The sequence below is a fragment of the Theobroma umbraticum genome, unplaced genomic scaffold (genome assembly GCF_002168275.2).
Source record: "Theobroma umbraticum cultivar Fairchild unplaced genomic scaffold, ASM216827v3 scaffold_44.0, whole genome shotgun sequence".
Lineage (NCBI taxonomy): Eukaryota > Viridiplantae > Streptophyta > Magnoliopsida > Malvales > Malvaceae > Theobroma > Theobroma umbraticum.
In genome coordinates this window covers 2,208,632-2,235,064 of record NW_018397255.1, presented here as the reverse complement: position 1 = coordinate 2,235,064, position 26,433 = coordinate 2,208,632, and the positions used below count along the sequence as shown (strand labels likewise).

General features: G+C 37.1%; 7 protein-coding genes across 9 annotated transcripts; 5 read left to right on the top strand and 2 right to left on the bottom strand.

Moving 5' to 3' along the window:
• Positions 1–1,569: 1,569 nt before the first annotated feature.
• On the top strand, positions 1,570–3,691 carry LOC110409562 (protein DETOXIFICATION 49-like). 2 transcript variants are annotated; one of them, XM_021418942.1, is made up of 3 exons: positions 1,570–1,616; positions 1,729–1,915; positions 2,070–3,691. In XM_021418942.1, exons 2-3 carry the CDS (start codon positions 1,757–1,759, stop codon positions 3,477–3,479), a joined length of 1,569 nt encoding a protein of 522 aa, XP_021274617.1. In that variant the 5' UTR covers positions 1,570–1,616; positions 1,729–1,756; the 3' UTR covers positions 3,480–3,691. The 2 variants fall into 2 exon arrangements, with proteins under 2 accessions (XP_021274617.1, XP_021274616.1); XM_021418941.1 differs by having other exon boundaries at positions 1,590–1,915.
• Positions 3,692–4,971: 1,280 nt separating this feature from the next.
• LOC110408972 (uncharacterized) lies at positions 4,972–5,799 on the top strand. Its single transcript, XM_021418145.2, has one exon. It carries the CDS (start codon positions 5,033–5,035, stop codon positions 5,597–5,599), a length of 567 nt encoding a protein of 188 aa, XP_021273820.1. The 5' UTR covers positions 4,972–5,032; the 3' UTR covers positions 5,600–5,799.
• Positions 5,800–5,981: 182 nt separating this feature from the next.
• Positions 5,982–7,182, bottom strand: LOC110408973 (cell number regulator 1-like). The gene is made up of 3 exons (XM_021418147.2): positions 6,951–7,182; positions 6,642–6,851; positions 5,982–6,104 (listed from the first exon to the last, which is right to left on the bottom strand). The coding sequence occupies exons 1-3, from the start codon at positions 7,180–7,182 to the stop codon at positions 6,031–6,033; spliced, it is 516 nt and encodes a 171-aa protein (XP_021273822.1). The 3' UTR covers positions 5,982–6,030.
• A 1,219-nt stretch (positions 7,183–8,401) lies between these two features.
• LOC149527594 (putative calcium-binding protein CML18) lies at positions 8,402–9,027 on the top strand. Its single transcript, XM_089782463.1, has one exon. It carries the CDS (start codon positions 8,489–8,491, stop codon positions 8,783–8,785), a length of 297 nt encoding a protein of 98 aa, XP_089638589.1. The 5' UTR covers positions 8,402–8,488; the 3' UTR covers positions 8,786–9,027.
• Positions 9,028–12,009: 2,982 nt separating this feature from the next.
• LOC110409710 (membrane-associated kinase regulator-like protein) lies at positions 12,010–13,130 on the top strand. The gene is made up of 2 exons (XM_021419147.1): positions 12,010–12,513; positions 12,614–13,130. The coding sequence occupies exons 1-2, from the start codon at positions 12,040–12,042 to the stop codon at positions 12,665–12,667; spliced, it is 528 nt and encodes a 175-aa protein (XP_021274822.1). The 5' UTR covers positions 12,010–12,039; the 3' UTR covers positions 12,668–13,130.
• Positions 13,131–13,970: 840 nt separating this feature from the next.
• LOC110409862 (B3 domain-containing protein Os01g0234100-like) lies at positions 13,971–18,791 on the bottom strand. Of its 2 annotated transcripts, none has more exons than XM_021419353.1 (7): positions 18,459–18,791; positions 18,173–18,256; positions 17,708–17,739; positions 17,455–17,614; positions 17,138–17,344; positions 15,065–15,155; positions 13,971–14,978 (listed from the first exon to the last, which is right to left on the bottom strand). In XM_021419353.1, exons 1-7 carry the CDS (start codon positions 18,600–18,602, stop codon positions 14,227–14,229), a joined length of 1,470 nt encoding a protein of 489 aa, XP_021275028.1. In that variant the 5' UTR covers positions 18,603–18,791; the 3' UTR covers positions 13,971–14,226. The 2 variants fall into 2 exon arrangements, with proteins under 2 accessions (XP_021275028.1, XP_021275029.1); XM_021419354.1 differs by having other exon boundaries at positions 13,971–14,969.
• Positions 18,792–20,795: 2,004 nt separating this feature from the next.
• On the top strand, positions 20,796–24,148 carry LOC110408897 (putative membrane protein At3g27390). The gene is made up of 9 exons (XM_021418032.2): positions 20,796–21,288; positions 21,381–21,489; positions 21,630–21,825; positions 21,919–22,052; positions 22,174–22,462; positions 22,545–22,651; positions 22,750–22,912; positions 23,270–23,718; positions 23,826–24,148. Exons 1-9 carry the CDS (start codon positions 21,162–21,164, stop codon positions 23,977–23,979), a joined length of 1,728 nt encoding a protein of 575 aa, XP_021273707.1. The 5' UTR covers positions 20,796–21,161; the 3' UTR covers positions 23,980–24,148.
• The last annotated feature ends 2,285 nt before the right edge of the window (positions 24,149–26,433 follow it).

Here is a 26,433-nt window from a genome sequence, read left to right as displayed (position 1 = left end):
TTGGGAAATTACACTCACCCAACATCAGTCACCATCCATACATAATTCCTCCAGCTTTTATTTGATGAATTATATGATTACTTTGGATTTATGCATGCAAATCCATTCAAAACTTGTAGACACTGATGTCTTGAATTGGTGCCAGCTTCCCACGTACAATAATAATGTTATGGATTTTCTCTTTCTTTTCTCTTTCCTTTTGAAAGATCCCTATTTGCAGATTCTCCCTATCATTTTGTATGACCTAGCCTCACACACACATGAAGTGAAGAGAAGAGAAGAGAAGAAAGAGAGAAGCTGGGTGAATTGATCTAGAAATTAAATTGTAAGTAAACATTATATATTCCAAAAAAAGTATAGGGTCTACCCACCAAAAACAAATGGAGAGCCCTCCATGCACAGTCTATCATGGCAATCATGTCTAGGTGATAAATGACCCTGCATCAAGCATGGAAATTGTAATGCAAAATGCAAAGTGTGTTCCTAATTCCTCCAACTTCAAAGCAAATAAAAAAATAATAATAAAGGCACGCTCAACCTTTTTCTCAAAGGCACGTGGCTAGGCCATCCATACAGGTGTCTTAAACCTTCCCTCGTTTCACCCTCGAAATGTTCTTTCCATTTTCCAGTTACTTTGTTATTTCTTTCTTTCTTTGTTTGGAGAATAAGAAAAATCCCTTTACTTTTTTTTTTTGAAAGGTAACCATACACATATAGACTCATTAAAGAAAATAAAAATTGAGCTCTCTTTTTGTAGATGCTTTACTAAAAGTTGTAAATTCATTAATAAATTTAGACGAATTTTAACAAGTGTTTTAAAACTTCAGATACTTAATTATGAAGGCGTGATTTTCGATGTATAAAATGAACGGAGATGATAAATGGGAATAAAAATAAATCAAACAAGATAGGGTTTAAAAAATTTGATAGATGCTTTGCCCTTGAAGTTGATAAAAGTTAACACAACTTATACTATTGCTTCTATATGTCTCCCCACCATGGCCCTGCAACAATCTATACACTGGGACGAAAGTGCATTGTTGCTTTGAAAAATAGCTCGAACAAGTGTTATTGCATTGTATATTTCACCCAAACCTTTCTCAACGTATTTGGCAAGTATGAGTATGAAGGAAAGGAAGTGCATGTGCTCAGGGAGAGTAGGTACATGAAGAAACGAGGAAAAGGAAAGGGAAAATTGGAACCGTTGGAGGCACCCCAAGAATGAATAAGGAAGGAAAGGACGGGGGGCAAAAGGGACCATGGAGACAAAACAGTGGTTGTTTTGGGGATTTACAGAGAGTTTGATGATGTGTTGACAGCTTTCCATGTTTGGCATTTGGAGGGACTGCCAGCATATTTGTTTTCAAAAACAAAAGCTCTTTTAGTGTACCGACGCCCCCCTTTCAAAGAAAAGGACGAACCACCCGCATGGCCTCCTCCTTTCCCTTATCCCTCCCCACACTCGTCCATTTCTCACCACCAAACCCTAACTAACCCTCCCTCCCCTCCCCTCTCTCTCCCCACTACTCTCTTTTCATTTTCTCATCAAAAAGGAGGAAGAAAGAAAGAAAGATAGAAAGAAAGAAAGGAAATTCAAAACACAGCTCTAGCTGGTGGTATATACACCTATTTTGCATGTTTTTAGAAGAGAGGAAGGATTGATTAACCCTTTTGTTTCCTTAGTTTATTAATCCAAGACCCTGTTTTTTTTTTTTTGCATGTTTTCAGAAGAAATATCCTCCAGGTTTTGATTAAAATGAGTGGTCAGGGAGTTGCAGCTTATTACAGTTCTACTACTCCTTTGTTGCCCAACGAAGATGATAGATTATCTCAAGAAAGTGTTAAGGATGTATCACCAGAGAAGAAAGATTCCTTTCAGTGCCAGTGTCAAGCTTGGCGACCATCACTTTCAAAGGTTAGTTTCCACAGTGACGCCACTATTCCTTGTATTTTTCGTTCCTGTTCTTTGTACTTGGTTTTGTTTTACCTTTTAGTAGGTAAAGAGGAAAAAAAAAGGGAGAAAAATCCAATGCCAAAAAATATCTTTTCTCTCTTCGTTTATCTCTCAGGTTGTTGAAGAGATCAAGCAGCTTTATGCCATAGCCCTGCCTATGATCATTACTGGCCTTCTTATCTATGGAAAGTCAGCAATCTCGATGTTTTTTATGGGGAAATTGGGCAAAGAAGCATTGGCGGGAGGGTCCCTATCGATTGGTATTGCGAACATTACAGGCTATTCTGTCATTTCTGGCCTGGCAATGGGAATGGAAGCTATATCTTCTCAAGCCTGCGGGGCCAAACAGTGGCCTCTTATGGGCCAAACCTTACAACGCACCATAGCCATTCTCACAGTATCCTGTTTGCCCATTTCAATATTGTGGCTAAACATTGAGCCCATCCTTCTTTTTTGTGGCCAAGACCCAGTTATCTCCACGGTTGCCTCTACGTATCTTGCATTCTCTCTTCCGGATCTACTCTTCCAATCTCTAATAAACCCTCTCAGAATTTACCTTAGAACACAAAACATAACCATCCCTCTTATGTTAAGTGCAGCTTTTGCCCTTGCTTTACATGCTCCTATCAACTACATCCTTGTCTATCATCTTAGCCTTGGCATCCAAGGTATAGCTGTAGCAGTTGCCTTGACAGATTTGAATTTGCTTATAACCCTTTTGCTTTACCTATGCTTCTCTGGCATTTGTGATAAAACATGGCAAGGTTGGTCCCTGGAATGCTTTGATGAATGGAAGCCAATACTTTGCCTGGCTATACCAACTTGCATATCTGTTTGCTTGGAGTGGTGGTGGTATGAGCTTATGATAGTCCTTTCAGGGCTTCTCACTAATGCCCCAGAGGCAGTCGCTACAATGGGAATCCTGATACAAGCAACTTCACTTATCTATATCTTCCCTTCCTCTTTGAGTCTAGCCGTGTCTACACGGGTTGGTAATGAGTTGGGAGCAAACCAGCCAAGCAAAGCCAAAATCTCGTCCACGATTGCATTATCATGTGCTGTTTTGACTAGTTTCATGGCTATGTCATTCATGACCACAATGAGAAATGCTTGGGGACAAATTTTTACAAATGATAAAGCGATTTTGTCGTTGACAGCAGTGGTGATGCCGGTGGCAGGGCTCTGTGAGCTAGGGAACTGCCCACAAACCACCGGCTGTGGGGTGTTGAGAGGGAGTGCTCGGCCAACTTTGGGTGCCAACATAAATTTGGGATCATTCTATGGTGTTGGGTTGCCTATTGCAGCTTTAATGGGCTTTTTCATGGATATAGGCTTGTTGGGCCTTTGGCTGGGACTATTGGCAGCCCAGGTGGCATGCGCTATTGTCTTGGTCATAGTGGTGGCTATAACAGATTGGTCAGTGCAAGCAAAAAGAGCCAGACAGCTGACTGGTATAAATGCAGAAGAAGAGGAGGAAGTTCAGAGCAAATTCCAGGGATTATTATCAGTTATGCTGGTGAATTAGCTTGTTTAAGTATAAATATTTACATAATTAGTACTTGTCGTTTTTTCTCTCTTTTTTGAGTTCATTATATTAAAAAATTTTGTATATTTGGGTTGTGAGGGACGGTTTTGTATAGGCTTACATATCAGGACCTGCTGTCTGGTTGAGTTTTAATATGAAAACCACAAATATGTAATGCAGGTGACCCTAGTTTATGCAGTGGTTTGAAAGGAACAAAGCAAAGTCCATGGTTTACATCTTAAATCCTAACATTCCTTCCAAGACAGACTAAATTATTTGGCTTTTTACTTCATTCCATTTCCACCAATAGATCAAGAAAAACCCTATTCTTACAAACTCTTCATTTCTACAAATATATATATATATATATATATATATATATATCAGTGTAGGGAATACCCTTTGTTGATTCGGGTGTTTGAGCCCTCTTTTGAAGCAAAGCAAGCAATAAGAGCTATTAGAACTTGGACAAAATGTTCAAGTGATTAGTCACTCGTATATCAAAACCAAAGATCTTATATTAGATTCTGGCAACTACCCTTTAATCCATCCTCCTTTTTCTGCTAACCTCTCACCTTGCAAGTGTGGATAAATGATCTTTAGTGGTATTTTGAGTAACAGCTACTTTAGTTTTACAGAAAAGGGGTAGTGATTGTTAATTCACAAACAATGTCCTATATGCTACCACAAAGTCCACTGTTTCCTTGAACCGTTTTGCCTCCTTTTGTCAATTTCTTTTCGTTCTAATGATTATTCATCGAGTTTCGAAAAAGAATAAGTTCTTCCGAGATTCCTCCTTTGAGTCCTCTGCACTTGAAAGTCTCAGTTGACATTAATCTTATATATCTATCATGAATGTATAGCAAACCCTTCACGCTTTTGGAAATCATATTGCTAAGAACTTAAACTGGTTCTGATTCTGACTCGCAGTTTTTTATTCTTCCTTTCTGTTATTGGTATATCCGTGTGCTACAGAAGTAGCCTAGTAAGACTCGCAAATCCTCTGTTCTTTAGCTATTCTTCAGACGTGAAACAATATTTGCAAGTGAATTCCACTATTCTATACGAAAGCACGGTCTTTTTCCCCTGTTATTCTGTACGTAATTCCTCACAGTTCCCAACAGAAAAAAGCTAAAGTGGTTTTTACTTTTGTATAATTAACATCAATCTTGCCGAAAGGCGAGAGTCGAATAGGAATCTAGCACGGTAGTGCCTATGATTCAACTTGTAGCGGAGGAATACCTTCCTTATGCTTTAGTTTGGCCTACCAAGTGGTATGTCTTTTCTATCACGCCATGACTTCAATCTGAAGTTGTATGGATGGAAATGATCACTTTGGAATAAGAATACCAGACCAAATTGCGACAGCCTTTCTTAAAAAGTGAAATTAATAGAGATTCTACTTGATCTCGCCATTTGATTCCTTATTAGTTAAGAAGGATAAAAGGGAATGTCAAATTGTCAAGGTTATATATATAGAGAGGTGCCTGACATAGGAGATCGTATCAGACTTACCAGTTTCAACATTGCATTTCCTACAGCAATATCCAAGGATGTCGAAATTGAGTTTTATCGAGTTCAAATATGGAGGGCTTCCGAGGAAGTTGTCAAGAAAACCAACTCAGTTGAGCATCACCAAGGAAAGGCAACAGTCTAACGTGTCTTCAAGGACTTATCAGCCAAATGCGGAAGAGATGAAATGGGTGTTCGACAAATTTGACACCAACAGAGATGGTAAGATCTCGATGGAGGAGTACAAGTCAGCTCTGAAAGTACTAGGCAAAGGAATGGCGGAAACAGAAGTGGCAAATGCATTTCGTTCAATTGACACCGATGGGGATGGCTTCATCGACTTCAAGGAGTTCATTGAAATGATGCGTAACATGGGAGAAGGGATCAATGCCAATGATATCCAAAGTGCATTTCGGGTGTATGATTTGGATGGCAATGGGAAAATAAGCGCAGAGGAACTGATGGAGGTGCTTAAGAAGATGGGAGAGAGGTGTAGCTTGGAAGCTTGTCGCAAAATGATTCGAGGGGTTGATGCTGATGGGGATGGTTTGATCGATATAAATGAATTTATTACCATGATGACTCGCACCATGAAGCCATCTCAGTGATGCTGCGTCATGCCCTTTAAAATGGGAAACTAACCCCAATATCGTACGGGTAAGTTAATGGCAGCAGGCGGATATGTCAAAATCTTGTTTTCCTAGTTCATCTTTTCTACATTTCTAGTTACTATATATCTAATAAGGGACATATCAGGCTACTAACTTCGAATCTCTAGTCCTTTCTTAAATAGACGACTAAGTAAACACTTGGAAACTGTCCCATCCCACCCCCCCTATTGTGCATAGGCAGCTCCGTTCTGAAATAAAGGCACTGAATATAGTGAAAAATGTTTCTGTTGGCAGCACCCAAACGATATGCAGTACTTTTTCAGAATAAAAAGCACAAATCAAAATGCATTAACTAAATACTACAGAATCCAGATGGTGCATAAAATAGAAGAGAGATTGAACATGTTGGTGGAGTGCTTTGGGTTCGATCATCTGGCCATACGTCCAACAACAGGAGCAACTGTAATTCCTCTGCCTTGTCGATCCATATTTGCTTGCCAACCTTGAATTCAAAATTGATAATCAATATAGAAGGGACAAATTCACACTAGGTGAGAAAAAAAAAATTGGAGTGAGTGCCACTAACTAGTTTTCTATCATTATGCTCACCTTTGGAATTTATAACTTGTTTCTGATCACTTCAATCTTATTGAGAAAGTAAGGATTCTACATTTACCTGCGGTTGTAAGCCTCTCCTCTCCAGATTCTAGAATAAGTCCTTCAAGTATAAGAGTAAAAAAGAACTACTACTATGGTTACACTCATGTAAAATTCTTCCAACTCTGATTGCTTCCTTCTACCCTTTGCTAATGTTTGAAATGGAAGGGGGGAAATGGGAAAAGAGTAACTAGATATTGCTTTGGCCTTTTTTAAGTCATAACTCTAAAAGTTGGGATTTTGTTGGCATTGTTAATGTTATAGCTTTTTTAGAGATGACTTTGTGATCAGTTAGGCATAGGGCAGGTGAAAATGACACAGCTAATGCTAATCTGACAGTATAAAAATTAAAGAAAAAGGCAACAAAACCGAGCCAACTTACCAATTCCCATATCAAAGCCACGGTTCTTGAGCTCTCTGTATTCCTGACAAAGTGAGCAAGTCTCACAGCAGAAATGAACCAAGCAATCTGCACAAGGAGCCTCTTCCAAGTCATATTGCCCTCTCAACCTTGACCTGTAAACACACGAGTACAAGCAGGATAAGCCTGGAAGAGCCAGCAGTCCATAAACTGCACCACTTGCTGCACAAGCTGCATACCAAAAATCAAGAGCCAAACCAGTTTTTCAATACTTCAGGATCATAAAACTTGTGGGAAAATATACTTAAAATATGTGTTTTAGAAGCTTACAGATGGACCCTTTGTTCACTATCTCAGCAATTTGTCCAAAGGTAACACATGGACATAAACAAGTAATCAAACAATTGGCAGGGTCATCACAACAATGGCAAAGGCCAGTAGACCACCCCGTAGCGCTTGCTGTTCCATGGAAAGGTGAGACGTGCAAAGGATGTGCATTCATGGCGGTTGCTGGATACCCTGCTGGTGCATGCTTTGCATTGCCATGAGATGAAGTATACATTCCTTTTTCCCTTGTTATTAAGTTTGAAGATTTTGTGATTAACTCGGAATTAGTGCTAAAGGAACCTTGTAGGTGAAGAAGAACTCATAGGTTTGCTCAAGAGCTTAAGCCCATTTCCTAGAAAGTACTGCTCCGCAGGTCAAGACAGATTGTCCCGATGCAAGTAAACCTCCCCAAGAAGAAGCTTTACACGGCTGCAAAAATCGAGGTTAATTACTAATTTGGAACCAGATTTCCTTTAAACTAAAAATAAGATATTATTGTGTTTTTGGGTTATTTACTTACAATAATTCAGACTTTTTTTTCCTCAAAAAACTAGCTACTACTGAATTTATACCAATGTAATGGCGTTGGCCTCCTAATCTAGTCCTCTAGAATTTTGTTGGGAAATTTCTTTTTTGGGAAAAGTAGTAAGACTCTCAGTATCTTCTAATATCCACTAATCCATGTAGAATAAAATCATTCTCAATTTCCAATAGCAAGCTTGCTAGGTTGCACTAGTAATCTCTTAATAATCCATAAAAATGATTTTTATATACCTTGGATGATTAACTTGATTGAATTATACATTAGTTCACCGCCTGGCAGGCAACAAACTACGTATAATCTTTAATTAAGTTGCCTGTAAAAGGGAGAAAAAGTGACTGCCCATAGATATATATTTATGTGCACCTACTAGTTGCTGGCTTCTAGCTTACTTTTGATATAAGCACAAACAAAATTTTATGTATTATGCAGCACCATGCCTTAATTTTTTTTTATTTATGGAAGGGGGTTGAACACTATTATTTAAGTTAAAAAATTATACATCAATTAATGAATTAAATATTTAAGTATTTATGTTTGTTGATTTTAGACCCTCTGCTTGCAACTTGGGATGGGTTTATTTTTCATTTATCCCTTTTTTTTAATGTAAATAAACCAATTATGATTAACAAACAAATTTAGTTTTGAAGCATTATAATTGCGCTTCATATTGGCCTGCTAAAGTCAAACGTTTTATGTCAGTAAGGGTATCAATCGAAACTCAAAAGAAACCGTGTCCAAGCTTGCAGAATAAAGTTGAATGGAATTGAACAAAGAAAAGATCATCTTAAAAGATATGTTAAAAGATGCCAATAGGAAGAAAGTGTCATCCCCAGCCCAAGCTGGTGGATTCTGTTCTCCACTAAGATCAACCTATTCAAGCATCACCTTTTGAGAGAAATTCAACTAGCACCTTAAAGGAAACCATGGTGAGCACATCGTGTATCGCCTTCCATTCGCACTGTTCTTCCATTATCCTATCAGAGAGAGAGAGAGAGAGATGGCGATCATATTTCGCTGTATTCAGGTCCATCCCAACAGGGAAATGACGGTGGACGAATTCAAGGCCTGGCTGCGCCATTTCGATGCTGATAATGACGGACGGATCAGCCAGGAAGAGCTGAAAGACGCTCTTCACAGCCTGAGAGTTTGGTTTGGATGGTGGAAGGCACGTGAAGCGATGAAAGAGGCAGATTCCAACCATGACGGCCAAATTGAAAATGGTAAGGAGATTGAGAAGCTCGTGAATTATGCTCAACAACGCTTGCATATGAAAATTTATCAAAGTGATTGGTAATCTTCAGAATAAATTTAATGAACGGACGAACGTTCGTAAAATTAATCTTATGCGTTTGCAGCCATGCATGCAGGTTTAAACTACTACTACTACTACTACAAATATGTGTGTATTTCATAATGAAGCCTGATTCTCCGCTTCCATTGTGGGTTTTCCTGCTTATTTCAATCCAGATTTGAAATAATTGTATCTTTTTTCTGCATATTAATGGGATAGAATTATATAATTTCCTTACATTCTAATTTCACGAGCTGATCTGCTGTTTCCTTCATCCGAAAAGCATACTGGTATACAGCCTTTGCCAGGCTTTGAGGGAAAGCCCAAGAGTTGTGAAGCTTGGTCTAACAATGACATGGGCCTTGACGCTGATGTTGGTACAGAAGATTTCAATATCCTCGAAGAAAATGGTAGCATATGACCTAGAAATAGAATCCATTGTTGGGTATTTAATTAAAGAACAAGTTGGAAAAGATTGGGATTAAACCATTCATTGAATTGGGAAGTATAAGGGAAGCAGAAACCAAAGTTGGTCGAATTTGGCAGTTCCCACGGATGGAGAATATAACACAAATAAAGGAGAGACCCACATGTACTCCTCCGTACTTTCTACCCCCAAGTTTTTACATGGAAGGCAACAACAATTGCACAGTTCCACCCAACCAGAGAACTTCGTTTTCCTTCTGATCCAACATTGGGAACCGAGCAAAAATATTTATGCAACAGGATTTTTGCACGTTAAACAATGTCTCCTATTGGGGAGAGATGAACAGAGAAGAAACCCCCTTCACTCAAAGGAAGAGAGATGGGGGTATTCTCAGGTTTTGTTAAAATACTCCCAAAATCTAGTAAAACCCCAAGCTGTTGCTAGCAAGATAGGAGACCAGAATAGAGACAGTAAAGATTAGATGAAGCCCAAAAAGCGACTGCTCTCAGTTGTTTCAGCCCCCCACCACCACCACAGCCAAACCCAAGACTCTGTGTGTGTTGGGATTCAATGAGGAGTTTTGACTGGTCCTCATTTGCAGGCACTGATTCATGAGAATCCACCACGTGTCTTAACCCCATTTGGCTGAATCTTGGAGAGGAGGGAAATAAAAAAAGAAGGGTTTTTGAGTCATGTGAGTGACAACCATGTCCTTTTATGAGTAAAAATTCAATTCAATATTTAAAAGCAGATCAGTCTTCTTTGTATTCTTCTTTCCCCCCACCCCTACATGTTACTCGCAGACCTACCCTAGCGTACCATGATCTTTGAAACTGTTCCTTCTTTATCTGTCTTTTCCTAAGGTTAAAAAATTAAACTAAAACCTGATCGGCACTCTCCAAAATCCAAATGAATGTGTGCCCTTTGCCAGATTCTAGACCTAACCCAATTGTTCATATTTTAATTAGATACTCACCATCTGTGTACTATTGTTTAATATCACAGTAAGGAAAATGCCTAGTATCACCAAAAAGGTTTTGAACAGCTCGATGAAGAGGACAGGGTTTTGTGAGAACATGTTAGCATCTCTGCCAATGTATTTGGATAGTTTAAAATCATTCCCCCAAGTAAATCTCACATGTTCACATAGCTGATAAAAAGTGTGCAAAAGAAATAAAATTATATAAAAAAAGGGGGAAAAGTTGACAGCAGAAGATAATCCTCAATGACTCATGATTTGTAGTTGTCATCTGATTTGTAGTGCAAGACAAAGACCATTATGTTAGGAGGAGAAAAGAGGTCTGCACGTGACCACGTTTTCTCTTCCAGTATACTAACATTGAGAACTAGTTGGAAGGAGATTTGCAGACTGCCTCTCCTACTTACCACTTGCTAATTAATAGGTGATTATTATCAGAAAAACTCAATGATTATCAAACAATCAACAAGGTATTAAAACCTTAAACTGGGTTTCTAGGAGATAAAGAAGTGATAAAATGATGTCCTATAAGCACGTAGAAAATTAGAAGAGAGGAGTTAAAAATTTTGGTTTAAAAGTTATTTAAAGAAAAAGCAAACCCCAGATCACGTGGTACTTTTGATAAGTCGGTATCGCCAGCTCATTCGCTGATATTTTACTTACAAGTCAAAGCAGGGTCAAGCAGAAGCAAATCCAAGACAATCCCCTACCTTGGCAGCTCCTTCCCTCTGGACTCTGCAAGACTGCAACTCCTCTTTTTATTATTATTTTTTTTCTTTCTTTGTCAAAAGGAAAAATGAATAAAACTTTGAGCTGAAAACATTAAAAGCAGTTACCTCTTCAAAAGCCCAAAATCCTATCCTTTAAATGACACTGCTGTTGCTTTCCATGCCAGCAATAGAAACTGTTTCCACCTCCCTAAATCTGGCTACAAGACACCCATTTCTTCACAAAAACACATCCATTATTTTTTTTATTGATTTATTTACTGTCTTCATAATTAAAGATGCCTCAGCTCTCTTCTGCATTTGACCCCACTGAACCACAGGTTTAAAAAATTAAAATGGTACAAAAAAAGAAAATAGGTTAAGCCTGTAAACTGTGCATTCATGCATATTGCTTATCACTGGCAGATGCTATTCTTGTGAAAATATGATTCAGTCTTTGCACCCAAATGTAATGAAAGGAGGCAGCTCTATTGGGTACTACCTATCACCCACTTTGCTTTTTGCAATTGGATTAAATGTTCAAAAAATCATGATGTGGTTGCAGTCTCACTATATTTGTAGTTGAAATAAAAACAAGTGTACGAGTAAGATAAATGGTAGTGGAAATTATTGTGATGTGCACAAATATATGATAGAATTCTGTAAAGGAAAAGGGAAAAGATTTCACTGGTGTGGAAAGACAAAAGACTGTTTCTTGGAATCCTCATAGAAAGTTTTCCGAGTGTATTTCAGAGACATGAAGCGTAAGGAGATTGGTTCTAGAAAAGAGGGGTACTTGTTTATGCATTTATTTTATCGATTATATTATGGTAGAACGTTGGACGAAAAGAAAGCTTCTTAGTAACTTCACCTACGTCCAGTGCAAGAGAACACAGTAAAAAAAATAGAACCATACTTGGAGGATTCTCTGTCTTCAAAATTGGTCATCATTGAATGACAATTAACATGTCATGACAAAAAACATCACATCATGGGCATGACATGCATGAATTAAAAAAAAAAACATACATCAAGTTCCCCTACTTCCTTAGATATAAATACAAACATCTACTTGGTAAGTTGTAATAGTGTAAGGGGGTCCCTATAGAATTTATTAGGGTTTCCATGTTGTTTTGAAAAGCTCATGGCATGCTTAGACATGTATAACTCCGAGCACAAAGGTCATCACCACTGCGCTCCCATGAGTCCAAGAATCTCGTTCTCAAACGATTTTGTTGAGACTCAACAGATACTGAAGCAAGAAAGGAGCGCAAGAGAGGCTCCAGTGTCTTCAGACTTTGAATTTTCAGTGACAAACTATTCCATGATGAGTGCTGATGAGCTTTTCTTTAAGGGTAAGCTTTTGCCATTCAAAGATAATTGTAGCAATCAAATGCAAAGGACTTTGAGAGAAGAGCTTCTTGTTGAGGATGATGATGATAATATGACGCTGAGGCCTCCAAAGGGTTCCACAAGGTGGAAGGGATTTCTGGGGCTCAAGAGAACCCACATTGGTTCCAAAAAAGCTGGCAAGAGTGAAGGGTCTGTGGAGAGAATGGGTGACAGTAAAAGGTCTGGTTTTGTTCATGAGGAGAACCATCTTAGCAAGACTTCAGAGGTGAGAAGATAAACTTAGAGGGAAGTAAAACATTCATTTTCCTTATGAAGCTAACTATTTTAGGCTGTTTAATCTGATTCATCAATGCTTTTTGTTGTAGGACCTTTTGAGTGAAGGCGGATCAAGTTGCAGGGACGTGGAGATTGGAATATAGTAACATTTCTTGGAGGGGATAACTTGTAGAGATGTGGAGTATATTTTGCAAAGGGAGATTGGGGGTGGCTTTCTTCTTATTTTGCAGGAGGTTTGGGTAAAGTCGAAGGTCTTAAAACTTGTGCTAATGGGGTTTGTTTTTAATCTTAATTTCTCTTATTTTTCTTGCCTTGGGGTTTAGTGTTCTTATATTTCTTTTTATCTCTTAGGAGTTGGTGTTAATTTGGCTGTTCTTTTGTACAAAATGTTTGCAGTTCAAGAACTTTCTACTGTTGAGCAATTGATAGATCTGTCTTAGGTCATGGTTTTTTTGACTCGGATCTACTCATGTAATTTCACTTTGACTTAAATCTGTTCATGTCCTTTGTACTATCTTTTGGGAGGTATACTAACCTTTTTTTTTTTTCATTTTATGCATCTTGTTTGTGTTCGGAATATTGAGATCCTTAAACCATTAGTGAATTCATAATACATTGATTCAAATTTTATACAATATACAGCATGAAGGAGTACTGGGCAGAGATCCTTTGGATGTGGCCAAAAGGCCAACTTTGAATCTAAGTGCTATTGACCATGGTCCCTTACTGTAGTTTTCCACTCCTTCCCAAACGTGTCTGATGTTTATGAATTAATGCAAGAGAAAAATAAAAGCAAGAACTGCGGCAGTATTTTTATCAAAAAAACATGTTAGTATTACATTAGGGAAGAAATGGCAGGAGGAGGTTTGAGTGTGGATGGGGTGACTGGCAAGTGATCAGCCATGAATGTGACAACTACTGCACGAATGTTCGTCTGCATTTTCCTTTCTGATTTTCATTTTAACAAAAAAGAAAATGACTGTTCATCTATGCTGGTTCAATTGTTGACTATTGGATTATTGTATACAGGTATAGCTATAAGGCCATACCAATCTTAGTTTTCGGGTTCCTTGTTCAAGAATAATTTAGGGTTGACTTCCTCCAAGCTGGGGTTTAACCCGTTGTTCATATTGGTTGATTACTTCAGTTAATTTCTAAGCTTCATTAAACCAGCAAGGGAAATGCATGAAAACAAAACTGCAAGCAGGGCATGGTCATCACTTGCCTCACAATGTTGCGTTTGGAAATGCAAAACAAAACCTTTGAAGAAACCACAGATGTGATCAAAGTCGCTTCCTTCATGTAATCATCAGTTATCCCATTGCCATGAAGCATACACTTCTTGATCCTATTTGCACGATCTTAGGGTTTCCCTTACCTGATCAGAACTCTGCCATTAACATGTGAAATAAAGGAAGATAAAAGCAATTAAGCCTTAGGCAAGAGAGAGAGAAATAGCAGTACTATCATTCCTCCAATGTCACAGAATCAACCAAGTCATTTGGAGAAAAAAAAAATAAAGAAAGCTAAGTGACTACAATCTCACTACAAGTTTACAGATTTCCTACCTAGTAATCTCCTGTCAACATCTTCTATAAAACTAGGGTTGCCATCTAGGTATTGAGTCAAAGAGAGATTTTGCATACATAAGCACAAGAAGATAACTGTGGACGTGAACCTTTGGTACATCTTAAAGACAATCTCACCATGAAGCTTGAACTTCTTCCTCGAATCTAAGCTCATATGTTTCTGCGTGAGACTGCAAACTCTCAATTTCAACTCCAAACGTTTTACAGGTATCCTTCAACTCAGCAAGTTTTGCCTCAAGATTTCTTATCTCATCCTCTGTCTGAGCTCGTTCCATTTTAGCTTCAACGTACCTCCGTGCTTCAGCAGCACCTTCTGATTCAAACACAAGGTTTACAAGCCGGCGCAGTCGAGTTCGTAAGAATCCAACATTCATGCCCAACAGCTCAAAGGCTTTCAAGGTCTTGTCCCAACTATCAAATTCATCCTGAGATGTTGTGAGCTTGCAAGCTCTTATGGCATCAGCAATATTGACAGTCTCGGAAATGGTTCCAACTATCAATTTAAAATTTATACCATGGATAATATTTTTATGAAGGAAAGAATTTTGACTACGGCATAGGTTGTAGTATTTATGGCGAATGTCTTCTGAGAGCTCCGAATCTACAACCAAATCATCAACCAAAATGCTGAATTTCTCAAAACTTGTTATATCTTTGAATTGAATGGTAGGCACAGATAGCTTGAAACCTTCTAAAACTTCTGAACCTACTTCTTCACTGTCATTTTCAGATTGCTCTGCTGGCTGCCCAAGATTGGTCTGTAGGCCAGACCTCTTATTCTTCTTTTGAACAACAGCTAATGGAAGAGATTTTGGACGTTTCCTCTTTGTACTTTTACAGGCCGTTGTACCAATTTCTGCATCCTCTTTTTTTTTTTTTCAAAAATTCAGTTATAATGCAAACCTTCTGACATGCAAGCATAATATTCAAGATACCAAACCAGTAACTTACCTGCATCACTTTGTTTTGTATGAGCATCCAAATTTAGGAGGCCAAGAGCCCCATCCAGTTCAGTCAAATCATTTGCTCTTATTATGTATACCTACAAAAATGAGGTTGATATATGTTAGAGATCATACTAATGTAAATAACTGAATTTTCACAATAACATAAACATTTAGTAAAATCTCAGCCAATGGTACCCCCCCCCAAGTTAATGCAAAACGGTTAATGTAAAAGATGTTAGTGATCATGCATTTTAACATCTTAAGTTAATGCAAGAAGCTGGGGGCTCTTATTCCACGTTTAATGGTTTAGCAGCTCTTAAATAACTAGTTAGATGTAAAATCCATATGATCAGAACCAGTCTTCTCTAGCAAGTTTAGGTACAAAATTAACAACAATTATGAAGCAGCTCCTTTGGTTTCTGGTTGGAGCCTCAGAATTTATGCAATGCCAGGCTTAGAGAAGCAATAAAAGAGATCATATGGAGAGAGAGAGAGGCTTCAGTCTCTCCCAAACCATCAACCGCACAAAACTCATCACAGTCAAGGTGATTCTTTGCCTTTGGTGTAACAGTAACAGCCAACTTCTTCGAATCCAAAATGGTTTGCATTTTGCTCAACACTGTGTTCACTAGCATTGTTTCTAAATGCTAAAAATTTGTAAATCACCTATTTTTTTCTAAGAAAAGTGTAAAAGCTATAAGACACACTAGGCTGTATTTAGTCTAAAGAGGTTTACACGGCCACTAAAAAAAGAAATTGACAATATTTAATAATATAACAGTGACATTGAGGTGAACAATCCTCAGGTAGTCTTGACGTGGTGAATTCTAAAACGAACATCTAGTTATACCAGGAAAACAACATAACAGTGAAACTCTTCTTTCTTCAGCTTTAACAACATAAAGACAGTTGCGCTTTAGCTTCAGAGGCATAATACATGCATGATCATGGGAAACTTTATTTTTCCTCAGGAGATGGGGATATTGTCACGTCTATTAACACCTCTTAACACATGATAGCATTCAGTATAAGACTTTTAAAACACATAAGGATGGTCAATTTGATCAAACTGCATAAGTAGCCAGTGCTCTCTGACCTAGATCAATAAAACTTCTCTGTCTAATTATGTGGATAAGACATGCTGAGTTTGGAGTTTCCATTTCCTTTTCTCTAGAGAAAGAAAGCCCAAATTCTAGATAAATAACAGTTCCTCATCAATCTTATAGAAAGGGACATGTTTAATGTTTGACATCCTTGCCAATCCAACACTGCAATCAATCCACTGCTGATAGAACAATCACCTAAAGTTCCAGTACCAGCAATATACTTCTTACCAGTTCATTGTTTTTTGTAAGATGTACTGAAGGGAAAATAACTAGGCCTGCATACAAGATTGATAAGAATACAAGCATCAAACCACCATTCTCCAAATTGCTTCTGATTTTCCAAGATTGACTAACATAAGTATGAGATCAAGCAAAAACTCTTATGAATGTAAATTAGTTTTACATTTACACAGCAAATCAGTTTCTCCTAAATTTCCTATATGTTCCAACAAAATTACACAATACAAGGATGATAAGGACCATATCTGACTCTTGAAGATTCTATGCTGAACCTTTTACACATCCACAGAACGGATACAGGGCAAGGAGTACACTCCTGAAAAAAATTGCATCCCCACTCATGGTTTTTTCATCCCTATTTATCTTGCATGCATTTTTCATTTGACCTTACAAAAAATACATATATTTTTTACAAGCAATTTTTTTATCAATATTACTATAATAGTACATACTATTATAAAACATCAGGTGGGGGATCAGTCCCCCATCCACAAATTAAATCCCCGAAAAAAAAAATAGCACAGCATGCCCATCAAGGATGGCAGCATGTGGAAATTTGACATCCCTAGAATTTTCTTCTCATTTTTAAACCTCAATCACTAGGTAGAAATGTCAAACTAAATATAATCACAGATTGCATTTAAGCAAACCTTAGAACCATAAACAATCTAACTCAAGAAAACTGGGCAACCAAGAAGAATGGCTATAGGAAATGTAATTTAAACCATCACCTTGAATTTGGTTGGTTCAACTAACTGGAAGATCAAAACATCTCCCTCGAGCAAATTATGCACACTACAAAACTGTCTCCAACCGGCACTCAATCCTGTTTTATCAGAATAGTACTTTACATGAAATTGGTGCCCACTCTCATCTTCCAAAACGACCATAGTATCTCTCCTTGGTAAATGTATCTTACAGAACATCCCAGGAAGCCCCTATCAGGGAAAAGAAAAAAACAAAATGGTCACAAAAAGAAAAGAACACCTCAAAATTCTCGAGTAATATGATAATCCAAAGTGAAATTGATGCCTTTAACAAAGCTAACCATCCAAAAACAGCTTCCAACATGTGATCTGACCAAAGATTTGGCAAAACTAGGAAATTCATGTTCTAGATTTGATTGAACCTCCTCTGCACGAATCATCGCCGGAGACTTAATTTCAGGGGTGCATTTCCCATCACCTGCACCCTTATTTTTCTTAGAGCTTCAAAAACACAAAGCCAGGCATCATCAAACAATGAAAATCCACAAGCAATAAAGCTGCATAGAGCCCATTTCTTTTAGATGCTTCACTAACCTCATATGCTTCCCTCCAGGACCCGACACTTCCTGTCCAAAAATATATGTGTTAGTGCTAATTCCATACTTCATTTGAGCTAAAAGACAAAAGAGTTCTCGCTGGAAGTTTGAATTTAGAAATCCTTCGGTTCCTTTCCCAGTCCATACGCCAAGCAATTTGACCGTGGACAATAAGTTTACCTCTATTCTTGAGTTTGTGCTTTTCAGTTGTCAATTTTTAATTTTATTAGTATTATTCTACAAAAAATTTTCGTTTGACATTTTCAAACAAACTTTGAAACATAAATAGGAAAAACTCCAACGAAAACAACCATTCACAATTTGTTCTCCTAGCATTGAATTTGAAATTTCAAACTACAGTTGGACCATTGGAGAATTATTATTATTTCTAAGAACCGTAACGAAAACATTTAAACAGTAGAAAGAAAAGGTAGGGAAAGAAGAAGAAGAAAAGAAGTTTTACATGTTTAATTATGGACTCCGATTGGCTCTTTCGCTTCTCTTTTCTCTCAGTTAACGCCTTATCCTTCTTCTTCTTCTTCTTTCCCTGCAAATAAATAAACAAATAAAACTAATGCAAGGAAAATTATCAAGAATCGAGCAAAAACAGTATGCAGCCTTCTAAGGATTTGTTTCAAACACCTACAAGTACGAGATCTAACGCATTTCCTGTATTTTCTATCGTTTTCTTTTAAATTCTAGCCAACCAAACAGAAAGCAAGAGAGAGAAAGGAGAAGAAAAAAGAGACCGAAGAAGAAGGCTTGAGCTTAGGAGTGTGAGATAACTGAGCGAGAGTCAAGTCCTCTTCGCCAGTAGATTTAAGTCTCCGACCAGCAAACGACGTCGTTCTCTGCTGTATCTCTTCAGCTTCCTTCTTCACCCTTTGATCCATAACCGCCAATTCGCTTAAAAAGCAGGGGTCTCCGACGAAGAAGAAGAAGAAGCAGCACCTACTCCTATTTCCCCCTCTCTCGAATGTTAAGGCCCTCTTCTCTTTTCTTTTCTTCTTTTCTTTTTTCCTTTTACGCTTTTTTTTCTTTTTTTTTCTTTTACGGCTGGCTAGAGGATAAGCTGAATTTATTTTGACGGAGTGGACTGAATTAACCGTTTATAACTGTTTTTAAAAAAGAAAAATGTTTTATGTTTTTTGTTGGGCGACTAAGTCTTTGGTTTTTCCTCGCATTTACGCGCCCAATGGAAAAAGTTTTGGCTTTCGAAATCGACAGGACCCATCATGGTTCACGCGGACTAAGTGAGTCTGACGTGGTCTCCACGTGTTACTGAATAGACCTGGGCCTGAACCATGGATCTTGGGCTGGGCTTACGCTATTGTTTTGAGCGGAGGAACTCAAACATTTTGCATAAGAATTTCACATATAATTTCGAATAAGATCAATTACAAAGAAAGGGTTTGCAAAAATTTGAAGCTATATAAATGGCAGCAATACCATCTTTCATAAAAAATAAATAAAGGAAATATATATTTGTATATTGCTAAGTATTCCTTGAATAAAATTTCAAAAGATTTGGAGCTGACCGTTGCCTAAATTAAAAACAATGGTGAATGTCCCATGTGCCCTAATTTGTTGTCAAATTTCACCATTCATTCCACCCTGACCCAATCCAAGTTGACTAAAATTCTCTCCGGAGATATGTTTTGGGCCAAAACAAAGCACACCGTTAAATGTTTAGTCGGGTTTGTGAAGGGACCACACCAATGAAAACGTGACACCTTTGTCATCTTCCCCCATCGATTATTTTGTTGCAAAGATGATAGAATCTTTTTTTTGTCCTGCACGCGAATAAGCTGAAAATGAGAGAAAAATATCTTTATACTGATGGCCACCCGCGTTTGAAATACCCTCTATCCTAATGTAATCCGGTGTTTTTTTTTTTTTCTTCAGTTTTTCTCACATTTTTACAATTTTGTGAACTCTCTTAAATACTTATTCTATATTTATAAATCTCTACTGACCTGAAATTTTTATCTATTATATATATTTATCTATTAAATGAACTTAATCATTCAGTAATTCTAAACCAACAAAATTTCACCAAAATTTAAACTGATTCTCAATTAGAATTTGAATAAAACATCAAACAAATACATGATTAATCCTATATACAAAATTAACAATTAGAATTTGACTAAAACATCAAACAAATAAATGTCACAATCTGATGATGTAAACAATTTAATACTAAAAACTTTAAAAAAAAAGTTTATCATTTCAATGAGTCATACTTGTTATAAATAACATTAATAGTACTATCTCTTTTTAATCACCAGTCATGACACCAAATCCAAACTAACTTCTTATTTTAAAATTTATTGACTTATATAAATTGTTAAAAACATTCGCGTGAACATGAATTTTATATTATCAAGATAATATTTTTAATAGACAAAGCTATAAAGTCTCACGTTAAAAATAAACTTCAAATAAAAAGTAAAAGAAGATATCATAGTCGTGAAAAAAAGAGTCATGAATTTCACATCACTTATATACTAAAATGATATTTAGCATATAAAACTTTATACTACTTTTAACTTGTAAAATCTCTTTTATAAGATCAAATCGTGAAACTAACAAACCAAAATAAATAATATCTCACAAATTGATGTGGATTAAAACAATTAACATCACATGTATAGTTATTATTATAATTACAAAAGTATGTACATGGTATTTAATTAAAAACAAATGGAGTGTCTTATTTTACTTGCCGTCAATTTCATGAATATGGCATTTGTCAATAAATTTAGAGAAAAAATATTTGTCAAAATGGATTAACTGTTATACTACTATTGTTCAATTTATTATATTCTATGCTATAATATATTTATGTAAAATGAACAAAAATATTGATGAGATGAATGTATGTACTTTGTTTGACCAATGGGATTTAGCAGCCGTTTGGCGTCAGCTTGAGCCCCACGTCCATAGCAGAACGTAATAAACTACGCGCCGAATATATAGGCTTAGCTATTACCCTACTTTGTAGTATACGGTAACTCTATGCAGCTTTGAACGTAAACCCCTGATTGGATGATGATCTAACCATCGCACGACCTGGCATAGCTCCGTTGCTTTCTTTCTCAACGTCATCTATGTTCTACTTAAATGTAACCCCCTCAAGTCTCAAGTGAAAAGAGCAACCATTGATTCTCTCTCTTAAGACTTTTTGTTTGAACTTAAGACTTTTTATTTGAACTTTGAACATTTCTTTATGTTCCCAGCATCTGATGATGGATTTCTTCTTTTTTTTTATTCCTTTTCGGTTGGATTTCGAGTCTTCGTGTTCTATTTAATTTCCTGTTAGTAGTCAGCTTCTTGCAGGGCACGCATATTACATCTCTCGTGCCTGCTTTTTAATCTCTCTTGTTTGCTTGGCCTTGTGTCATTTATTATTGAATATTAGTATCAGATCACAGAAAAGATTTCATTTCATGGCTGTGTCTAAGTTTTCATGGTATTCTGGGATGGATGTGGGAAACTGTACGCAAGCAGGTTGGCTAAAGATCGTTTATGTAGTGTTTGCCTTCTGTTCTGCTCTCTGTCTTGGTGCTCTAAAAGGTTCGTTCTTTTTGATGTTTCATTTGCTTAATTCAATCTGGTGGTGGTTGTTCTTGATGGTTTTATGATGATTTTTCATTGAATGTTTCCAGGTTTACTTGTTGGACCTATTGCTGGTTTGGTACTGATAATTGGAAATGTTGGGGTCATCCTGGGATTGTTACCTGCACATATTGCCTGGACCGTGTACACAATTATAAGGTAAACCATCCAAGAAACTTTCTTTCCTTCAAATAGCATTGAAAGACTGTTTCTTTATGTAGTGATTCTGATTAGGAGAGATTATGGGTTATCTGGATTTGATTTTCTTGACTTGTTTGACAAATGGTTGGTAATTGCAGGACTAATAGGTTCGATGCGCCCCTTAAAGTTGCCATATTGATTGCTTTGCCTGCGTTATTTGGTATATGGCTGGCTTTAAGCATAGCCGGTAGTGTTATTCTAGGAATTGGCTATGGCTTCTTCACTCCCTGGGTTTCAGCTTTCGAAGCCTTCAGACATGAGGATAAGTCCAAGAGATTCTTTCACTGTGTGGTGGTAATTTCTATAGTACTTTTCTTATTAGGTGGTTGTTTGAATTTATTTTCTGTTTCTTTCTTGTTAATTTTCTGTTATCTTATTACCTATTAGGATGGAACATGGGAAACTGTGGAAGGAAGTTGCACTGTGGTTAGAGATTTTGCAGATTTATGTTTTCATTCATACCCGCTCTACTTGAAGGAGCTTCGTGAATCCCCTGTTTCAAATGAGCTCCAAACTCTGCGGTAATGTTGGTTTTACTGGCAGCTGCCAACCAATATAGTTTTACTGGCAAATTTGAGTTAAGAAAATGAATCTACTTCTCTGATAATCAGATTGTTAGGACTTACCAGCTTTGTCTTGCAGGTTGATTCATGTGCCAGGACTTATAGTTGTTGGATTGTTGGGACTAGTTGTGGATATTCCCTTTTATACCATAATTGCTGTGGTAAAGAGTCCATACATGTTATTCAAGGGATGGTTTCGATTGACGCACGATCTAATTAGCAGAGAGGGGCCATTTCTCGAAACAGTTTGCATCCCCATTGCTGGTTTGACAATCCTTTTCTGGCCAATTGTTGTCATTGGGAGCATATTAGTTGCTATTTTTTCAAGTTTCTTCATTGGATTGTATGGATCAGTCATCGTGTATCAGGTTGGTTTCAGCCTTCAACTGTGTCCCTATTTTCATATTTTTGCCTATTTTCAATCGATGCCAAGGAATTCTGTGGACGCAGGAAAGATCATTCCGGAGAGGGGTTGCTTATGTGATTGCAATGATTGCTGAATTTGATGAGTACACAAATGATTGGCTCTATCTCAGAGAGGGGACAATCTTCCCAAAGTAATTAGCCTTCCAAATCTTTCGAACTTCTGGTTCTGACAGAACATAGCGTTTTTTACATTTTAATAGTCACAATTTTGCATTTTTTTCACAGCCAGGCCCTGTTATCGCAAGAAAAGTGGTTGTGAACTTGAGTATTCTGTTAGAGGACTGGGTGGCAAATTCAGTTCTGCTTCTGGTGAAGCTCCTGCAATGCTCATGCCAAGCTTGGCTCATTCGGTATCAGTTAGAGAGGCAATACAAGAGGTGAAAATGGTTCAGGTAGGTTTCAGTAAAGCAACAGTTTCTGGTCACCACTAAATCAGGACTATCAGTATTCATACTGATTTGTCTTTCCCCTGCAATGGTTTCTTTCATTCTTTCACATATAAAGTTTACAGGATGAAAATTGTGTTGTACAGCTGAAAAGTGCTTAGTGGTTAGCTTGGTTTGTGATGCCCCTTAAGGTAGACATTTAGAAACCTTCCTACCATGAAACAAACTATCTTAGAAAGAGTTGCAAGTGAACACTAACAAAGACATCTTACTGATCTTTTACTAATTACTGGTCATCAGTCCATATCGTTTTCCTCTCATTGGATAAATGGTGAATCATATAATTGGGACGAAATGTAACAGATTTGGACGAATATGATGAAATCCTGTGAGATTAAAGGCAAGGAGCTACTGGATGCAGATGTAATAACTCCGGTGGACCTTTGTGAATGGTTGAAGGCAAAGAATGGAAATGAAGCAGTGATCATAGGTGTTGGCCTGCCATGTTACTGCTTCTTGCATACTCTCCTCAACTCCATCCGATCCGATTGTAATGGTTTGCTAATGCTTGATGATGTTGAAATAAACCATCTGAATAGGCCAAAGGACAAACTGTTAGACTGGTTCTTTAACCCAATAATGGTCCTGAAGGAACAGATCAGGGTCATAAAGCTGGGAGACAATGAAGTTCGGCTGCTGGAGAAGTTGGTTCTTTTCGGGAGCAATACAGAACGGATGGATGGTTGGGATAACGGTAGTTCAGTGCCTCAAGATTCTCTCAGAGCTGCCCAAATTGAGGGCATAAGTAGGAGGTTTGAACTTCATCTAAACCCTGCTAATATTATATGGTACTTGGTGCTTTCCCAAATAGCTTCTGTTTGATCAATCTTTGCTTTTGATGTCCAAACAAAACCGGCAGGATGGTTGGAATGGTGAGAAGTGTATCGAAGTTGCCAACTTACAGGAGGAGATTTCGTCAAGTTGTGAAGGACATGGTTGCACACGCTTCAGAGAAGCAGGACATAGCTAGATGCAACTCTATGGTATCAACTTCCTTCCCTGAAGAAGTATAGCATGAAATTATAGAGAGCTAGTTGCACATGCTTCAGAGAAGCGGGACATAGCTAGATGCAACTCTATGGTATCAACTTCCTGCCCTGAAGAAGTATAGCATGAAATTATAGAAAGCTGCATATGTAATTTATACCGAGTAATAGGCAATAAAAACCTGCTATTTTAAGATCCCTTTTTTCATTAAATTTAAACCAAAAAAAAGAAAGAAGGGGTTTTAGAGTGTGAGTAAGGATCAGATTAGGCCCAGCAGATTTTAATGGAATTGGTCTTTTAAGCAAGAGATTGAGCCCATAGATTTTCCTTTGAACTTGGGGGAGAGCTTGCGATATGGGCTGTCCTAATGACTAACCCAAAGAGAGGGGGCATAATGTCTTCAACCCCCAAGAAGCAATTTTTCTGCTTTCCATTTTCCCCTTCCTTGAATTTCAAAATTTGGAAAACATGAAATTGAGCAAACAGGGAGTCTGAAAAAGTCAACAATTTATGGCGAGATGGGATCCAACAAGGCAGCAAATGGATTGTGTCCCCGGAGGGGGGCCGCACCAGATCAAGAAGAATGGTAGCGTAATACGTTAGTCACCCTCAATTAATTCACCCATTCGGAAAGGGGAAATCAAATAAACTGCACGAAATTCCACGACCGCCGCTATTTCCCACGTTTGCTGGAACTTCACTCTTCCTCCCATTAATTTTAAACCCTCCCTACGGGACTTATATTTATCGTATTATTATATAGATTTTATATACATTATTATTTAATAAATAAATTTATTAAAAACACTTATTTTAAATAACTCTTGTAATCTTTCGGATGTGCTTTTTCTTTCCAGCGTCAGGCAATGTGTGCGCTTTCATGGCTGCTTGTGGGTTAATACTGTTAGTGTACTTGGCCATTTTGGCGAGAAGACAGTTCACAGTAGAATTCAAAATAACACTCTTACACTGAACTCTCTCCATGCTGATGTGCTTGCCTTAGGAGGAAACATTATCTCGTCGTGTTTACTTTTCTAGAAATTAAATTATACCTATACATATTACGGATGCATATTTCTAGGGAATTTTTTTTTTGTTGTTTTGTTTGCTCAAGTTTAACATTTAAATATTTTTAAAAATATACATTAAATTGATAAATGCATTGCTTAATTAAACCATTACGTTCCGTTCCTAGTTCTCTATCATAGTCTTGTCATAGCAAATTGGCATTTCGTTAACTGCTAGCGATTGGTAGTGATGAATTTGTTGACATGACAGCATAATGTGATTTGGTGTAATTTGTTTATTAGTAGCTCTAAATAACATGACATAAAAAGACGGAATATAAGTTTGGTAGCTGATTCCATGTCTCGGAAAGTGGTGGCAGAGGTCTACATTCTCCCTATCACTTATCATTTTAACTTGCTTGTCATATTGTGTCAATCAGCCTTTCGGTTAATTTTATATTAAAGTTTTTTATAGACCAACTGTTCATTTACTTATCGCACATTGTAATGATGAAAGGACAGTGCCAAGTTTATTAACAACATGCATAAACTTTATAAATATTTTTTAAATTAAGTTCAAACCTCAATCAAGATTTTAATTATTATATTCAATTATTATAGAATTATAATCTCATTCTTGCACGCGTGAAACACTTTGAATAATATATTTTTTTTAACAAGTCTCATCACAGTTGTTAGATATATCATTAAGGATACATATATAAATCAAGTAATCTTGTTTTTCTTTATTCATGAAAAGTATATCTAGTTTACATGATCCAAGCATTAATCAACATTGCGATCTGTCTCACTGAACATAAAGATTATTAATGTACTTAATTGTCCCATTATTTGTAATTAACGGCATTACATATTTTCGCTTAATAGAATATTATCATATATATATATATATAAGGTACAAAACTAAGGGACCTTGATATGATGAACTGTACAGGAAGGCCGATTTCCATGTTTATAGTTAAATTGAAATCTTTATCCAATTACTACACTGGTAATTGTGATTTTTTAACTTATATGTTATGGTCGAAGGAAAACGGATTGCAATCTCCTATACAATTCCTTCTGACTAAATAAAGAAATAAAGCATTGTAATCCGAAGTAAAAAGAAAGACGTTCTAACAAATATTCTGCTTCCATAGAAATAAACCAGGAAAAATAAAGCACGACATGGAAATAAAAAGAAAAAAAAAAGGTCGAGAATGAAATCGACTGGCACGTTATTGGGATAAGATCAGCATTCCAATACTAATCCCGTGTCCGTAACTTGCCCGGCATGGCGCGTGTAATTGCCGTTCACGTCATCTGATCACTCTCTCTTTCTCTCTCCTTTTTTTTTTTGGTTGAATTAAGGTGATATTTTTACATTTGATGATATTGCAACAATATCACAAAGAAAGAGAAAATCGCAGATTATATAATTGAAAAAAAGGAACAGAAAAGGACATAAATAAA

Excerpts from the sequence above, each read along its gene's own strand:
- LOC110409562 (XM_021418942.1), top strand. The coding sequence starts at position 1,757 with ATGAGTGGTCAGGGAGTTGCAGCTTATTACAGTTCTACTACTCCTTTG. Across the intron at positions 1,916-2,069 it reads GGCGACCATCACTTTCAAAG|GTTGTTGAAGAGATCAAGCA; the intron begins GTTAGTTTCCAC and ends TTTATCTCTCAG.
- LOC110408972 (XM_021418145.2), top strand. The coding sequence starts at position 5,033 with ATGTCGAAATTGAGTTTTATCGAGTTCAAATATGGAGGGCTTCCGAGG.
- LOC110408973 (XM_021418147.2), bottom strand. The coding sequence starts at position 7,182 with ATGTATACTTCATCTCATGGCAATGCAAAGCATGCACCAGCAGGGTAT. Across the intron at positions 6,852-6,950 it reads AGTGAACAAAGGGTCCATCT|CTTGTGCAGCAAGTGGTGCA; the intron begins GTAAGCTTCTAA and ends TTTGGTATGCAG. Across the intron at positions 6,105-6,641 it reads TGGCTTTGATATGGGAATTG|GTTGGCAAGCAAATATGGAT; the intron begins GTAAGTTGGCTC and ends TTTGAATTCAAG.
- LOC149527594 (XM_089782463.1), top strand. The coding sequence starts at position 8,489 with ATGGCGATCATATTTCGCTGTATTCAGGTCCATCCCAACAGGGAAATG.
- LOC110409710 (XM_021419147.1), top strand. The coding sequence starts at position 12,040 with ATGGCATGCTTAGACATGTATAACTCCGAGCACAAAGGTCATCACCAC. Across the intron at positions 12,514-12,613 it reads ATCTTAGCAAGACTTCAGAG|GACCTTTTGAGTGAAGGCGG; the intron begins GTGAGAAGATAA and ends TTTTTGTTGTAG.
- LOC110409862 (XM_021419353.1), bottom strand. The coding sequence starts at position 18,602 with ATGGATCAAAGGGTGAAGAAGGAAGCTGAAGAGATACAGCAGAGAACG. Across the intron at positions 17,615-17,707 it reads CCTGGAGGGAAGCATATGAG|CTCTAAGAAAAATAAGGGTG; the intron begins GTTAGTGAAGCA and ends GTGTTTTTGAAG. Across the intron at positions 14,979-15,064 it reads TACAAAACAAAGTGATGCAG|AGGATGCAGAAATTGGTACA; the intron begins GTAAGTTACTGG and ends AAAAAAAAAAAG.
- LOC110408897 (XM_021418032.2), top strand. The coding sequence starts at position 21,162 with ATGGCTGTGTCTAAGTTTTCATGGTATTCTGGGATGGATGTGGGAAAC. Across the intron at positions 22,053-22,173 it reads AATGAGCTCCAAACTCTGCG|GTTGATTCATGTGCCAGGAC; the intron begins GTAATGTTGGTT and ends TTTGTCTTGCAG. Across the intron at positions 22,463-22,544 it reads GATCAGTCATCGTGTATCAG|GAAAGATCATTCCGGAGAGG; the intron begins GTTGGTTTCAGC and ends CTGTGGACGCAG.